Source organism: Leptosomus discolor, chromosome 24, assembly GCF_034619465.1.
Source record: "Leptosomus discolor isolate bLepDis1 chromosome 24, bLepDis1.hap2, whole genome shotgun sequence".
NCBI lineage: Eukaryota > Metazoa > Chordata > Aves > Leptosomiformes > Leptosomidae > Leptosomus > Leptosomus discolor.
In genome coordinates, this window is record NC_141414.1 from 2,772,250 (window position 1) to 2,788,819 (window position 16,570).

At 46.4% G+C, this 16,570-nt stretch overlaps 1 protein-coding gene across 2 annotated transcripts; it reads right to left on the reverse strand.

Annotated features, from left to right (window-relative positions):
- Nucleotides 1-12,007: 12,007 nt before the first annotated feature.
- Nucleotides 12,008-16,570, reverse strand: LOC104340948 (kelch-like protein 23). 2 transcript variants are annotated; one of them, XM_086477544.1, is made up of 4 exons: nt 16,229-16,570; nt 13,978-14,594; nt 12,830-13,241; nt 12,008-12,610 (listed from the first exon to the last, which is right to left on the reverse strand). In XM_086477544.1, exons 1-4 carry the CDS (start codon nt 16,282-16,284, stop codon nt 12,298-12,300), a joined length of 1,398 nt encoding a protein of 465 aa, XP_086333670.1. In that variant the 5' UTR covers nt 16,285-16,570; the 3' UTR covers nt 12,008-12,297. The 2 variants fall into 2 exon arrangements, with proteins under 2 accessions (XP_086333670.1, XP_009949873.1); XM_009951571.2 differs by lacking the exon at nt 16,229-16,570 and having other exon boundaries at nt 13,978-15,635.

The window sequence follows — 16,570 nt, forward strand, 5'->3', positions numbered from 1 at the left end:
CTACCGCTCACATGCTTCTAATCTGGTCTTTAATGAATCCAGTCCACCATCTTTTAGAAACAGTTTTGCTCATTGTGTAGATAAAATGGAGTGCAATTGCAGTATCATAGCTGAAATCCTGCTTCCTGTATACAACGTGTTCATAGTCAGTGATATTTGAAGGAAGTTTTTGGCCTTTCTTCAGTAAAAATCTACTATAGGTTATAGCCTTGAAGCAGATAGAAAGGGATCAAAGTGGTTTGACTTGTATTAGACTGTACCATAGTTGTTGTTAAATGTGTTAGTCTTGAAAAATACTTTTTTTAAAAAAAAAAAAGGTGGGTAAACTCTGGCGATGTCAGGTCTTAACCACCTAATGTTGCTTGATAGGAATCTGTTTAGCCTTGATCAACCTCTGGAGGCCCTGGCCTATTGCCACTAATGATTATGGCTAGCAAGTAAGTCTGAGACTAAATCTTAATATGGGGACACCTCTTTTAAGAAAACAGGTGCCCCATACACACTTAGAAAATTAAACCTGAGCATAGTGGAATGAAAGCTTTGGAAAGACATAGGAGAAAACATTTTCTTCTCAAAGGAAGTGCTGCTGTGTGCCATATGACCCGTTTTGTAATGGTATGGATCTCAGTCCCTTTGGTTGTCAGCATTATTGCCACAAAAGTGGGAACTCCAAAGCCCAGATTGGAGAGGGTACACACCCAAATCATAGTTGGAAGGCACCTGTCTCAACTGTCAGGTAATCCTTTAAACCTGTCTTGGAAGGAAATGCAGTCAGAAGAAGGGAGATGACAAAAAACGGAATAATCCAGAAGACAACACTGATTAAGTGCTCATGTTTTCACCTAGTGTGATTGGCACAGTGAGGAGGAATGTTTACAGAGTCAGCTTGTGGCAATAAGGGAATACATTTCCCCTATCCTCAGAGGAAAAAGGATCCAGAGAAGATCTGCTGAACCTTATGGAATAATGCTTTAACGTGGACTTCTAACTCTAGGGCCTTTGCCTAGATGTATCAAGAATAGTAAGTTTAAAGCAGTAGTCCATGAAGTCATGATGCAGTTCTGATTCAGTTTGTTTAGATGTTCTTTATCTTTTATCCTTTGTAGCTTAGACTTTGGATTCTGTAATCCCTTAAAAGAGTTAAATTAGTATGACATGAATTTCTTTTTATAGATCAATTAATCTATAAAACCAAAGTATTAACGGATTCACTGTAGTGAGTGCAGGGACTTAGACTGCAAAGGCCATGCAGACACTTCCCTGTATGTGCCCAGTAAGGGCCAGTACTAACTGGGGGAGGACATGGACCAAGGAAATGCCTTTGAGGAGGTAGTGCACATGTTTAAAAGGCAAGTGACAGGATAGAAGGACGAGGGTTTTCAGCAATGCACTCAGTTCACCTGCGATGTGACTGAGAGCACTTTGATCTGAGCTGGTATGTGCTCATCTTGGGTTTGAGTCAAAATACATTGGATCATTTTGGGGGGAAAAAGTGGTTCCAGCACAAGTGATTCCAGGGCAGTAACATGCTCAGGGAGGAGAGCATCTGTTCCTGCATTGTCATTTAAATTCGCATTTGCTGAAGACAGTTTGTCTCTGAAACCTTGAGCCAATTTTTGAAGTTCAAAGTACATGTTCTGTATACTGTCATGTTTCTTTAATCTGAGTCTGCAATCTTGCTGCTCCTCTGCAGGTGATGTGTTCAGGAGGTTATATGTCATTTTGTACTACTGAATGTAAACATTCTTTATAAATTACTTTTGAAAGGTTTGATTGTCTGGGCTCTTTTTTACTTCTTTAACTAGCAGGAGGTAACCTGGCTAGTTGCACCTTACAGGTGAATGTGTGATGAGGGAGACACATCTGGGTGCCGTTGCCAAGGTTGATACACATGCAGCACACGTGGAGAGAAAGTTGCATACCCAGGACACGCATCCATATTGGGCCATGCCAGTAGAGAAGTGCAGCTGCCTGATTTGTCTCCTGCTGGGTAAAGCTGTGTTTGGTCCTTGAACAAGGAACGCTTTGGGATGCCCCTACACGAGACCAAGGGGTGGGCCAGGTTACTTGTTACTGCCAGGGCAGTGCCAAGTCCAAGATTGCAGCACTGGGGAGATGCTTTGGACTTGGAAGGATAGGATGAGAAAAAATAGTGCCTATTCTTCTTTCTCGTGATGTTTTAGAAGGCCAGAAAAGATCTGTGTTATAAAATCACAACACCTCTTACCTGAGAAGCAGAATGCTTCCCAGAGACTGCACTATGCCCTGTGGAGCCAGTGCAGATGTATGTTGATGCCTGCTGAATTTTATCCTCAGGGCTTTGCTGTCCCCCTGAAGACTGAGATAAGCTCATTAGGAGGCAAATCTCGTTCTTGTGAAAGGATGCATCAAGGATTCAGGGGAGCTGTTGGACTTGATTAACAACTACTGAGTGCTGCTTTTAGCTGAGGAACTGAGCATGACAGTGTTGAGTCACTGGGGCAGATGATTGCCAAATGTATTTTCTTGCCATCAACTTGCTAAGGCTTAGAGAAGCTCTGTGTGTAATCAGCTTGCTCCCCACATTGCTCCACCTTCTCTTTTTACATCTGCTCCAGTGTTGGGAAGCTTCTGAATGCTTTGATAGTATTTATGAATTTAGTGTATCTACCCCCTCCACACTAGGGGCGTCACAGCCCCCAGCACAGAGAAGCTGTTGTTGAAAACCTGCAGCAAGACTGTCACTTCTCTGCTGAAAAACCCAGCAGAGCAGATGGAGCACTGGGCACCGCAGCAGAATTGGAATCTATTGCACCCTGTGTGCACAGTGAAGGCGTGCATCGCACAACGCGTGCATCGTATAATGTTATCAAGCAAGTGTGGGAGATGAGGCATCCAGCTCCAGGTTATCTATGAGAAAAAGAACATTTATTGATGCCTTCAGGCTGCTGTGTGGCAAGTGAGTCAAAGACTGGCAAAGCATGGCCCCAGATAGCATCTAGCGTCCTAGCCCAAAATGACAGCTGACATGAATCTGCTGACTCCAGTAGACATGGGCACCTAGTGCTGTTTTGGATCTTGTTTTAAGAGCAGTTTGGCAGAGTTGTTCCCTTTCCCCTGCACACACTTGGGAAACATCAGAGATGTGCATCCACCACATTTTTTCATTTAGTCCTGTATGCCCAAGGGAACCTTGACTTGGATGGCTACGCTTTGAAAGACACTGCTTTCCTCATTTGCACAGGTACCACAGACACAGTGCCTGCAGGGAAGGGCGTCCCTAAGAAACAGCAAGGCATTGTTCAAAAAGCTAAAGTCATGTCTGAACAAGGAGAGCGGAAAGGACCTGTAACTTTGCCAGATTAATGTGAACATGTGATAAAGCAGGCCAAGAAGTATCTTGAGAAACAACTTGAAAGGCAATACCAATCTCTGAAATACTGGAAAGGCTGCAGGAGTCATAGTCAAGGCTCATAGCATGAACAGAGACAAGATCAGGCTAGAGCCAAAAAATTCAGTGAGCTGCCTGCATGTGACTTCCCTGTTTAGAGGCTCAGAGAGGGTCCAATACGCGACATCTTGCTGAGGCTGCATCCCAAGAGGATCCATCTCAAGGTGATGGGTGGGAAGACCTTACATAGCAAACATTTGCTTACATAGCAAACATTCACTCAAGTGTCAAGAGGAAACTTATACTAGGAGCTAAACTACAAAGTGTGGAATGCCATTTTTTGTTTCAAGTGGTCTTGTTATCAGAAAAATTTAAGACGGTTCCAAGTAGGAATGTGAGGAGCTACAGCCATTTGTAGTCTGACATCCAGACTGGTCAGACCAGTAGAAAGTGTAATTAATGATGGAATTTGGGGAAACATATATTATACAACAGGAACATAATATTATAGGTCAGAGTCCCCATGAGTTTTGTATGAGGAAATTATGTCTCACTCTGCTGCGTTATCCCAAAGTCAGTGAGCACATGCGAGGAGAGAACCTGCTGCCTACTCAGTTTTGCAAAGGCATTCAGAAAGGTCCCTCACTACAGACTGAAAGAAATACACAACCCACAGGGATTTCTTTGCAGCTATGTATTGTTGCAGGTGCCCCAAAAAGGGGGAGGGAAAAGCAGATGGCAACATTGGCTGATAATGAAAGTCACTCATGATGATGATGCAGACTGACTGCAAGCAGTTGCAGAAGGGTTTATGGAACTGAGTGATAAAACACAACTGAAACTGAGTATGGAGGAGAGCAATGTGGTACACATGAGAAAGTCTCCCAAAGTGCTAGGCTGAGTGTTAGCACTTCAGCATAGTTTTGGGGAGCAGTATATCACCTTCGTGCTCGGAATGTATGGCATGTTGCTGGGCAGGATGGAGGAACCAAAACTGAGACTGTTGGGGCCCTGAGGGTACCAGAAGATCGTCATGGCTGTGGCTAGTCTTACCTGGGACATCCATCCACACCCTCTGCCAGGTGTTGGAGCTGATTAATAGGTGAGGGCTTTGCAGCCTGAGAAGGAAAAGGCTGATAGAGAGGGCAAGAGAGAAGCCCCTGCTGTTACTGTCATCAGGCAGGGACTTCAGTCATCTGTGCAACAGAGTGCAACTGAAGTTAGCCACCTCCTTGACACCCACTGAATTACTTTCTTGTACTAGGGCATCTTACCCCACCTCCAGGCTCATGAGCAGGTCAGAACAAGTGAAGCTATTTCAACTAGTCTGAAGTCATACTCATGGGATTGAGTGAGAGGTGGGGAGCGTGAATGACGAGCTATTGAGCTGGGAATCCTGATTTAGCAGCGAGTTTTATGCCTTGCTGCTACCTGCTTGCTGAATCCTGGAGCCTTGCTCTCTGTGCCCACCATCTTGATCAGGATGGGACTGTCAGAGTGGTTCCGGCATCAGGAATACTGGCTGCCACCTGGAGCTACCTGGGAAGACATGAAGGAATCTGCAGACATACACTACCCACAGCCTCAGGCCTCTTGCTCTGCATCCCCAGTGCCCTGCTCTTGATCGTTGTCTGATGCATCTTTGAAAGGTGAGTGCAGCAAATCCGTTGTCTCCTGTGCTGGTTGCCAACAGTGCCTTGCAGGGTTGCTCCAGATTAATCCTCACGTGCTTCCTAACCACTACAAAGTGGACAGGGTATTGTCCCCAAGAATATTGCATCTGTCTGCTTTTTGTGGCATATGGTACTTGTGTGGCAGCTCTTTGCCCTGCCCTCCCCCTCCCCTGTATCTGTTTCATAACCTGTACCAGGAGGTGTGAAAAGACAAGTCTGTCACTCAGCCACACCTCAGCTGTGGGTGGAGGGTCCCTCTGGAGAGAGTCCACGTGAGAGCTTGCAACACAGATAAGGGATTTGCTGGGTACCTCAGCATTGGGAGCCCCCAGCTGAGCCAGTGTTCAGCCTGATCCTAGAGGATGCTCCTAAAGGTGCTGTGTGAGCCCCCACTCTCAGCACAGAGGCAGAAGGAGGGGATGACCACAGGTCCCGGAGCTCATTGTGGAGCTGCTTTGCTCACACCACTCCTCCTTGCCCAGCCCTGCCATGTCTCCTCCCAGCACCAGAAATCCTCCGTTCAGTCAAGTATGATGTACTCCAGTGCCCCAGCTGGCTGAGGGAAATAGCACTCCCCAAGGGAGCCTGAGGCCCGACTGGCAGGAGGACTCACGTTGGAAACGAGGCAGGTCCACACGGCTCAGCAGAGGAGATGGATTCAGACTGGGCTTTGGGCCCCTTTTCCAGGAACACACAAACTGACGCAAGGGGAAGTGCAGACCAACCCTCACGCACAGGAAAGCAGGGAGCTGATCAGTTAAAGCAGGGCAGTGCGGGCAGATCTGCTGCAATGCTGCCCTGCCAGGCAGAGCAGGACTCTAGGCAGGGGAGTGTGAAGCAGGAAGGCTCAGCAAACCTGCCCTCAGCTGGGACACAGGCTTTCTCCTGTGGCTTACATGATACAGGTTTTGCAGCTCATTTAAATTGTCTTTCTTCCCTACAGAAAAGAAAAGATGCCAGAAGTGATACCAAGGAAAACGATAGGAGCGAAGCAGAGGATCTGGCCAAGAACAAAAAGTAACGCGTGTCTTGCCGCAAACCACCAAGAGCCAGGCAGACTCTTAAAAGCAGGGAGACTGAACAGGACTTGGGGGGACAGGCCAGACGGACTCACTGATGGCTTCATAGTAGTCTGCCTGAGGCATCATCCAGTGTCTAATGGAAGTTAATTTCATCGAAGCATTTACATGTCACTTTAGGAGATGTTTTCTTCACATCTGTTGGGACCCTTCTTTTACTACTACTCTCTGATCATTTATCCAGGAAAAAAAAAAAAAAAAAAGGTCTACCAGCCAAAGTCTCACTGTAAGCAGAAGAGAGGTTGAACAAACTGTTGAAGTTATGACCCTTAACTGTAATTCATTATCTCAAAACCTTCCCAAACGTTCATGAGATAATAAATTACAACTGCTGAAGACTTAACAGACTTGCAATTTCAGAACACACTAGCAGTCATCGCCAGCCATCTCATGAAAGGACTTGCATGTGAAAGACACTAGCTTAAGTGGCAAATAATTCTTCAACTGTGTTGTATAAAACGGTCAGGCTTTGGGGAAGGATAAACTATTTCTGCAAATAAGGCCTGGCCAACTGATGCAAGCTGTATTTCCTGTATAACTTATACAAAATAGCTCATGTGCTGACTGAATGTCTGCTCAGAGAGAAGGCTCTGGAAATGAAAGGAACTGAAACTCTTCCAAATGCACAATTTTCCACCAGAAATAATTTAGTCTAAATGAAAATGTTCCATAGGGATATACTCATTTTGTTGAAGTCTCATTTTCAAGATTGGAAAATAATGTTACAATACTAACCTTTTAATGGGATAGTTTAGGGGTTGGATTATTTTTCACCTTGTAATATATTGTATATGATGTCATTTTTGGAATTTATAGTAGAACATAAAATTTAAAGTCTATGTAAAAATGAATTGCACCTAATAAATAGGAGGAGTTAGAAATCTGTGTGCGGACAAGGGGTTATGATCTGGTGGCAATTGCAGAGACATGGTGGGACAGCTCACGTGACTGGAATGTGGTCATGGATGGCTGTGTCCTTTTCAGGAAAGACAGGCCAACAATGAGAGGAGGTGTAGTTGCTCTTTACATGAGAGAGCAACTAGAATGTATGGAGTTCTGGCCAGGGGTGGATGAGGAGTGAGCTGAGTTTGTGGGTGAGAGTTAAGGGGCAGGCAAACATGGGAGATATTGTTGTGGGTGTCTATTACAGGCCACCTGATCAGGATGAGGAAGCTGATGACGCCTTCTACAGGCAGCTGACAGCAGCCTCACAATCACAGGCCCTGGTTCTCTTGGGGGATTTTAACTCCCCAGATATTTGCTGGAAGGCCTACACAGCCAGCCATTCGCAGTCCAGGAGGTTCCTGCAGTGCGTTGATGATAACTCCTTGATGCAGAGGGTGGATGAGCCAACTAGGAGAGGAGCACTACTGGATCTTATACTCACTTACAAGCAGAGTCTGGTTGAAGTGGTGAAGGTGGAGGGCAGCCTTGGCTGCAGTGATCATGAGATGGTGGAGTTCAGGATCTTGTGCAGTAGGAACAGCGTACCAAGCAGGATCACAACCATGGACTTCAGCAGGGCCAACTTTGGCCTTTTTAAGCAATTGCTAGGGGCAATCCCATGGGACAGGGTACTAGAAGGGAAAGGGGCCCGAGAGGTTTATGTTCACGGACCACGTTTTCCAAGCTCAAGATCGGAGCATCCCAGCAGGTAGGAAATTAAGAAAGGGAGCCAGGAGACCCGTATGGTTAAACCAGGAACTAACGGGCAAACTCAAGTGGCAGAAGAGTCTATAGGTCATGGAAGGAGGAGGATGGCCACTTAGGAGGACTATAAGACTGTTGTCAGAGGATGTAGGGAGGCAACTAGGAAAGCTAAGGCCTCCTTGGAGTTAAACCTTGCAGGGGAGGTCAAGGACAACAGAAAGGGCTTCTTCAAATACATTGCAGACAAAACTAACACCAGAGGCAATGCAGGCCCACAGTTGAATGAGGCGGGTGACAGAGGATACAAAGAAGGTGGAGTTACTGAATGCCTTCTTTGCCTCTGTCTATACTGCTGGGGACTGTCCTCAGGAGCCCCAGACCCCTGCGGCCCCAGAGGAAGTCAGGATAAAGGAGGGGTTTGGCTTGATTGATGAGGACTGGGTTAAGGACCAGTTAAGCAAGCTGGACATACATAAATCCATGGGCTCTGATGGGATGCACCCGTAGGTGCCGAGGGAACTGGTGGAAGTCATTGCTAGACTACTCTCCATCATCTTTGGTAAGTCCAGGGGAACAGGAGAGGTGCCTGAGGACTGGAGGAAAGCAAATGTCACTCCAGCCTTCAAAAAGGGCAAGAAGGAGGACCTGAGTAACTACAGACCAGTCAGCCTCACCTCCATCCCTGGAAAAGTGATGGAACAACTTATCCTGGGCACTGTCTCTAGACATATCAAGGGTAAGAGGGTCATTAGGAGCAGTCAGCATGGCTTCACCAAGGGGAAGTCATGTTTGACCAACCTGATAGCCTTTTATGAAGCCATAACCAGGTGGCTAGAGGATGGCAGTGCAGTGGATGTGGTTTATCTTGATTTCAGTAAAGCGTTTGACACCGTCTCCCCCAGCATCCTCGCAGCTAAACTGAGGAAGTGTGATCTGGATGACCGGGTAGCGAGGTGGATTGTGAATTGGTTGAAGGAAAGAAGTCAGAGAGTTGTGGTCAATGGGACAGAGTCTAGTTGGAGGCCTGTATCTAGTGGAGTCCCTCAGGGGTCAGTACTGGGACCAGTACTGTTCAATATATTCATCAATGACCTGGATGAGGGAACAGAGTGCACTGTCAGCAAGTTTGCTGATGACACAAAACTGGGAGGAGTGGCTGACACACCAGCAGGCTGAGCTGCCATTCAGAGAGACCTGGACAGGCTGGAGAACTGGGTGGGGAGACATTTAATGAACTACAACAAGGGCAAGTGTCGAGTCTTGCCTCTGGGAAAGAACAACCTCATGTACCAGCCTAGGCTGGGGACTGAGCTGATGGAGAGCAGCGTAGGGGAAAGGGACCTGGGGGTCCTGGTGGGCAGCAGGATGACCATGAGCCAGCAATGTGCCCTCGGGGCCAAGAAGGCCAGTGGCATCCTGGGGTGTATTAGAAGGGCTGTGGTCAGTAGGTTGAGAGAGGTTCTCCTCCCCCTCTCCTCTGCCCTGATGAGACCCCATCTGGAATAGTGTGTCCAGGTCTGGGCCCCTCCATTCAAGAAGGACAGGGAACTGCTGGAAAGAGTCCAGCGCAGAGCCACAAAGGTGATGAAGGGGGTGGAACATCTCCCTTGTGATGAAAGGCTGAGGGAGCTGGGTCTCTTTAGCTTGGAGAAGAGGAGGCTGAGGGGTGACCTCAGGAACGTTTATAAATATGTAAAGGGTGAGTGTCAGGAGGATGGAGCCGGGCTCTTCTCGGTGATGGCCAATGACAGGACAAGGGGCAACAGGTGCAAGCTGGAGCACAGGAGGTTCCATGTTAACATAAGGAAAAACTTTTTCACTATGAGGGTGGCAGAACCCTGGAACAGGCTGCCCAGAGAGGCTGTGGAGTCTCCTTCTCTGGAGACATTCAAAACCCGCCTGGACGCATTCCTGTGTGACCTGCTCTAGGTGGTCCTGCTCTGGCAGGGGGTTGGACTGGGTGATCTATCAAGGTCCCTTCCAACCCCTGGCATTCTGTGATTCTAAGCCAAAAAAATCTGTTTTACACAGATTTTGCATAATGCAGAAGTTTTTTAGAATACTAGATCTTATGTCAGTAGGAAAATCTTCTTAGAAATTTGCTGAAAGTCTGCATCACTGCTAACTCAAAGGGTCAGAAAATGCAGAGGACAGATAAATCTACATATATATATATGTCCATAAACAAAACAGAAACCTGCAAACGCTGTATTTAAAAACTCAGGCTTTGAGTATGCTTCCAAGGGGTCTGGCACATTTTACACAAATACTGGGCAAAATTGTTTCTGAGAAATGCAAAAAGAGGTGAAGAATGAAGTGTAACTATAACACACTGCTGTGAAGAACCATGGTCCCTCTCCCACATCTTACCTATGCAAAGTCAGGAAAGATGTGTGAAAGGCAGAAGGAACGGAGCCAGCATTCCCTTGAAGGACTTTGAGATTCAGAGTTGCTGGAAGCAATGCTGAAAGGCAACCAGCCACCTGTCTCTGTGGGATGCTGGCCTTGAGAAGGATGTTACCTAGCCCCAAGTAGCTGTACTTCACTGAGAATGCAAGACCCTTCATTAGGATACCTCATGTAATGGTTTTGCTCAGGAATTATTTCACCCTGTCCATCAGGGATGATGCTTTCTTTTAAAGCCCCAAATGATACACGAGAATCTCAGCTTTTAAAAGACTTACATAGCTCCCAGGGCACAAGAGTACAGCTGGCCCTTGGACTCAAAGAACAGGCCCAGCCTCTCGTTGCCGCCAGTCTTTTCATGGGGAAAGCACCAACTCTAGTCTGAGCTCATGAAGCTGGCAATGCTGCAGCCTGGCTGGAGGCTGACAGACAGAGTCGAGCTAAGGAATGGAAGCCAGCCTGAACTGAGAGGGCTCCACCTCTGCAGGCCTGGGTAGACCAGCTCCTCCAATCCTCACAGCAGCAAGGTTGCTTTTAATCAACACCTCTCTGTTTTTAAGGCCTCTCCCATTCTTGAGCAGGTCCAGAGAAGGGCCACAAAGATTCTCAAGGGGCTGGAGCACCTCCCCGTGAGGGCAGGCTGAGAGAATTGGGGTTGTTCAGCCTGAAGAAGAGAAGGCTCCGGGAGGACCTTATAGCGACCTTCCAGTGCTTCAAGGGGGCCTACAGGAAAGGTGGGGAGGGACTCTTGATCAAGGGGTATAGTGATAGGATGAAGGGTAATGGTTTCACGCTGAAAGAGGGGAGATTTGGATTAGATATTAGGAAGAAATTCTTTACTGTGAGGGTGGTGAGGCCCTGGCACAGGCTGCCCAGAGAAGCTGTGGCTGCCCCCTCCCTGGCAGTGCTCAAGGCCAGGCTGGATGGGGCTTGGAGCAACCTGGTCTGGTGGGAGGTGTCCCTGCCCATGGCAGGGGGTTGGAACTGAATGGTCTTCAAGGTCCCTTCCAACCCAAAGCATTCTATGATAATCATTCAGCTCAGGAACTCTCTTAAGTACATTTTCCTTTCTATGTTGCCACATCACATAAAAGAACAGACTCTGCTAACATACATGACAGTAACACTTGTAGTGCAACCTCCCAGGTCAGTGCTGTTGCACTCTCCCCTTCTCATCTAGTCAAGCAGACACATGTGGGAGTCATTCTCTTAGCTGCTCCACCCTTGCAAGGCCTGAGCACCCTTGGAGATCTATCCCCTACTGCTGCACTAACTCCATAGTCCTGCCCATCAAACCCTCTTCCTCATACACAGTCTTTAATTAAGGCTACATGCAGGTCCCTGTTCTTTGCATCCACATTTGCACCCCATCATTGGCGTAGGGATTATTATTCTGGGTCTGTACAGCAATGAACCCAAAGGGAACCAAGGAAACCAAAGCAAGACTCTTAAGTATCCCAGTTTGCAAACGGTCACCATCACATACCAGCATGCATAAATCCAGAATAGCCTCCCTCCTCCTGTGGTGATCTCCAGCCTGGAATAAAGGTCATTTTACCCATAATTACAAAACCTGGGAAACTTACTCATTTCAGGTTAAAAGGATAGTAGGTGTGGCTTGACTGGAGCAGTTGTTTCGTTGGTTGTTTTGGTGGTTTTTGTTGGGTTGGGTTTTTTTTGCTCTCTTACAGCAATATGAGCTCATATGTCCTGCTGAAGATTCCCTTGACACACATTTGATTTGTTGTTCTACTCCTACAACACTTTCTAACGCAGACGCAACGACGTTCCTGTCACTCCCTGCTGTTCAAAGGAGAGAGCCACAGAGGTTAAAGGTCAGAGCAGCCCTTTATTTAGCACCACCCCTGAGGAGTTTATGTACCATAACAACACTGTCCACTATTTCCAATGATGACCTGCAACGTTTGTGTAGACACAAAGGTTTCACTGGCTTTTGCTTCAAGTTCATTTGCCAGGTAGAAAGAGAGACAAAGTTATGAACAAACAGACCTATTTTCAAAATTAAAATATTTCACAGACCAAACCTGATGCAATCTAACTCCTCTCAGCTGTAAAGCACAGGACTTTTTCTTTTTTGTTACGCTGGATCTGGCATCGCTCATGCCCATGTATCAAATCTTTGCACAGAGACACACCCATGAATAGGAAGTGGACAAGGGAGCTTGTTATCTATGACCTGGCACACATCAACGTAGGGATCAAAGAGGACTACAACGGGGAGGGCACTATTCCCCTTCCTCTGTCCAAGGAGATAGATCCGTCCATTCACAGTGCTGCATCCCATGAAGAACTTCTGGGTCAAGCATTCCTCATCCACCTGGGTCCATTCATCTGTCTCCACATCAAATCGAAAAGCTCCCCCTCCTATGGTGTACAGAGCACCATTCAGTGCTGCGATGCACAGGTCATACCTGGGAGGGAAGAAACCCTTGATGAGAATTAATAGAAAGATCTAGCCCCTGAAATACTCAGCATGACCTTGGTCCTTACATCAAGAGTCCTGTTTAAACAGAGAATCACAGAAGTGTTGGTGGGACAGGACTTCTGGCTTCCTCCAGTCCAACCTCTTCTTGGAGCAGGACCAACACTGGAACCTTTCTTCTCCTACCAGGTCCCACATTATTTCTTACCTTGGAAGAGGAGAGAATGAGATGACATCCCAGCTGTCTGTCTCTGTGTTCAGCCTTTGCACTCCATCATATACGTGTCCATTTTCATCCAGGCCACAGACCACATAGATCCTGGTTCCCACGCTGACTGCATCTCCTCTCTCCACAGCCTGAGCCATAGGACTCATGCTTTCCCACTCTGACTCCATCAAAGCCATGCGCTCCACTGCTGGGATTATCCCTTCATCTGTGCTCCCTCCCAGGACATACAGGTAGAGCCCTGCTCCTACTGCACAATGGCTGTTGCGGGACTTCTTCATGGCAGGCCCTTCCAGCCAGCTATTGTCCAGGCAACTGTAGATAAGCACCCAATCCACACTATACCACACAAACTCATCCCGGAAATATCCTCCTGTCACAAAAAGGAAGCTCCCTGGAAAGACAGCAAAGTATCAGTTACATGAAGGCTGAAAATTGCTCCTGAGAACGAGGGTTCTCATTTCTCCCTGGGCTGCGCACCACCAAGGTGCAAGATGAGCTGAGAAAATTACTGCACTTGTAACAGTTTGCAGTACTTGATGCCTTATCTGCACAGATATGCTGGGCCTACAGGATGCAGTAAGTCCTTCCAAGTCTGCTCCCACTCGAACAGACTCCTGGAAACACAGCTGGAAAGAAGCTCTGGGGATCTCATGTCCAACTCCCACTTGAAATGGGACTATCACCAACACTAAGTAAGGGCAACCACGGCATTGAGCTGCCTTGAAAGTCTCCAAGCATGAACATTTCACAACATCCATGGGTAAACTCAACTTATCAGCAACTATAAATCAGAAGTCACCATCTGTTAAAACCACCATGAAGGAGAAGGCAAAAAAAAAAAAATGCTGCTTAAAGTGAAGTCATTAGACTCACTCCAGATAAACCTAATGTAAGGAGTTCAATGTCTCTGCTACATGAAAAGAAAGATTCAGCATTGTCTAACATTCTCCCCCAGGACTAAGGAAAACAAAACCATTCTTTGAACGAACATGAACAAAATATGAATGAGGTTTAAGCAATGCTGAACAACACAGTTTTGCAGAAGCAGCAGCTGAACTCCCTGCATTTCGGTCTCTAAGCCTCAACTTCTGTTTGCATTTGCTCAGTCCCACTTCTCTGTAAGTTACCTACTGCTGCCACTGCATATTGGGTGAGGTTCCTGCGCTGCAGCGGAGAGCAAGACTGCCAGGTCCCTGTTTTAGGTTGAAAGAGAAATAATTCTTGCTGTTCCTTGTCATGCTTTCCTCCCAGGACATATAAGGTGTCATAACTCCGACCAGCACAATGACACAGTTCTGTACTTTGCCAGCTAGGTGGAGAACAGCTGTCTAACTTCTTTATTAGTCTGGAAAAGGTATCTGTCTCTCCAAGGCGCTTGCTACGTTTCACCAAGGTATCGAGGAAGGACAAACTCAGAAAAGTGACCCTGACTTCACCCATCAAATCCAGAAAATCTTCCTCTCTTGTTGCTGGGTCCTCCATTATCCACCTCATAACACTGTCAAAAACCACATCTTCTCGTGAAACAAAGAGGTCATCACTTTTTAGGAGCTGCATCAGCATTTCTTTGGGTAGTGCCTTAAATTCTTCCTGGCACATCACATCCTCCCAGTGAGTGAGAGCCACATTCATAGCAGATACATACAGCTCTGTAAAGGCAAAGTGCTGTGAGTAGGTCATCAGGCCCAGGCAGTTGGAGACATGCAGCGCTCTCTCCAGAAATTTCTCACACAATAGTTTCACCCTGTCAAACTGAAAAAAATCAGCTGTTTCCAGTAAGCTGGTCACATTTTCTTGACCTATAAGCACTTGGGCTGTGCGAGTGAACTCAAGTAGTGCCTCAAAAGGCACTGCATCAATCCCTCTGATCACTATGTAGTGTTCAGAGCTCTCTCTTGCCCCCCCAAAAAACATGGCTTCAAAATAACGACTGTGCACTGAAAGTACCCTACGGCTGACCTGAAAGAGTCTCTCTCCAACCTCAAGAATTGTGTCTGCAATGATTTCTGTCCGAGGTCCCAGCTCCTCTGCCTCTTGTGCAGGCTCCATGCTTGTTGACTGCCAGGCAGTTAAAATTAACTCAGCCCTTATGCAGCCTCTACTCATGCGAGGTCTCTGGAAACATTATCCCCCTAGCTAGGATAAATACAAGATAAGCCAATCTTATCCTAAAAATAGAGCACGTTTTCTACCCTCCTGCTTTGCTCTTCAGTCTTTTCCACTGCTTTCGGAGCAGCAATTGCAGGAGAGCTGTATAACCAAAACCCCACATATTTAATTGGCATCTACCTTAACCAGGTAGAACCACAGCAAATCAGGGGAGCTGTTAGCCAAGCAAAGAGCCTGGGCTATGAGCAGGGAAGAGGAGAAACCTTCCTAAGCACTGACTAAATATCAAGAAGTTATAGAAGAACATTGAACCCATTTGGAAAAAAGTATCCATTACAATACTTTTCATTTCTGCAAATCAAAAACACAGGAAAGCTTGAGACTTCCTGGGAAAAAACACAGATTTCCCCAATGCCACATCCTTCATCAGTTCAAGTTTAATATCAAAATCCAGGCTGACTACAGTACTTAGTGTATATTTAACTTTCTAAGAGACAGGGAGAAGGAATGAGCATTCAAACCCAGAGGGCTGTCACAGTCATCCTCATCTCAATGCAATAACTAACTACAGTCATAGTACAAGCAATAGCTCACTGATTCCAGACAATGAATTCTTCCAAAGTGTTTAGACCAAGCTATTAAGTTGAAAGATATGTATAGTGACCTTCAACTAGTGCCCCTCATCCCAAAGAGCCTATCCCAACAAGCCTCAGTTCCATTTCTCAGTGGAGTTCAGTAAGCAGAATAGTGCTATCTGGATTAATAGCGACTTTTTGCCCTGGAGGTTACCTCCGGCATTTCTGTAAGAGGTTTCTGCAAAACTGCTGTTACAAATGGTTTTATAAAGAGTCACATTTAGGAATGAATCCAACAGAAAAACATATACACATTTAAAATTCAGCTACAGAATTGTAGAATGGGTTGGGTTGAAAGGGACCTTTAAAGGCTCTGGTCCAACCCCCTGCAGTAAGCAGGGACATCTTCAGCTGGATTAGGTTGCTCAGAGCCCCATGCAGCCTGACCTTGAATGTTCCCATGGATGGGGCTTTACCACCTCTCCAGGAGGCCTGTGCCAGTGTTTGTAAAATATGTTTTCCTTGTATCTAGTCTAAATCTACCTTCTTTTCGTTTAAAACCACTACCCCTTGTCCTATTGCAACAGGCCCTACTAAAAAGTTTGTTCCCTACCATTTTCATATTCTTAGTTCCAGGTACTTGACTCTTAAACATAACCAGAAGTCTGCACTGCAGTAAAGAATAGCCACGTACCTTAGCAATCTATGAACTGACGCTGGAAGCATGCCTTTCTCCAGAGTTACATGCATGACACACTACTTCAGGCAGATCTCTCTGCACCCTCTGCATCCAAAGCCTGGAATCCACAATAGAGCTTCGACAAGTCTGTTTCTGACACCACACTCAGAAAACAAGAGTGTGCAGAGATGGTGCAGCATGTTATTGTTATCAACCACCTAAGGGACAGTTCAAGACTACTCAGGCTGATGGCAAGCAAATTCTGTTCCAAACACTCTAGATAAGGGGTGTCTTTTGAATCGTGCAATTACATGAAAAACAAATTTTACAGTATTAGAAAAAAAATTATGTTGGAAG

Excerpts from the sequence above, each read along its gene's own strand:
- LOC104340948 (XM_009951571.2), bottom strand. The coding sequence starts at position 14,956 with ATGAGTAGAGGCTGCATAAGGGCTGAGTTAATTTTAACTGCCTGGCAG. Across the intron at positions 13,242-13,977 it reads ATATGCAGTGGCAGCAGTAG|GGAGCTTCCTTTTTGTGACA; the intron begins GTAACTTACAGA and ends CTGTCTTTCCAG. Across the intron at positions 12,611-12,829 it reads TCATTCTCTCCTCTTCCAAG|GTATGACCTGTGCATCGCAG; the intron begins GTAAGAAATAAT and ends CTTCCCTCCCAG.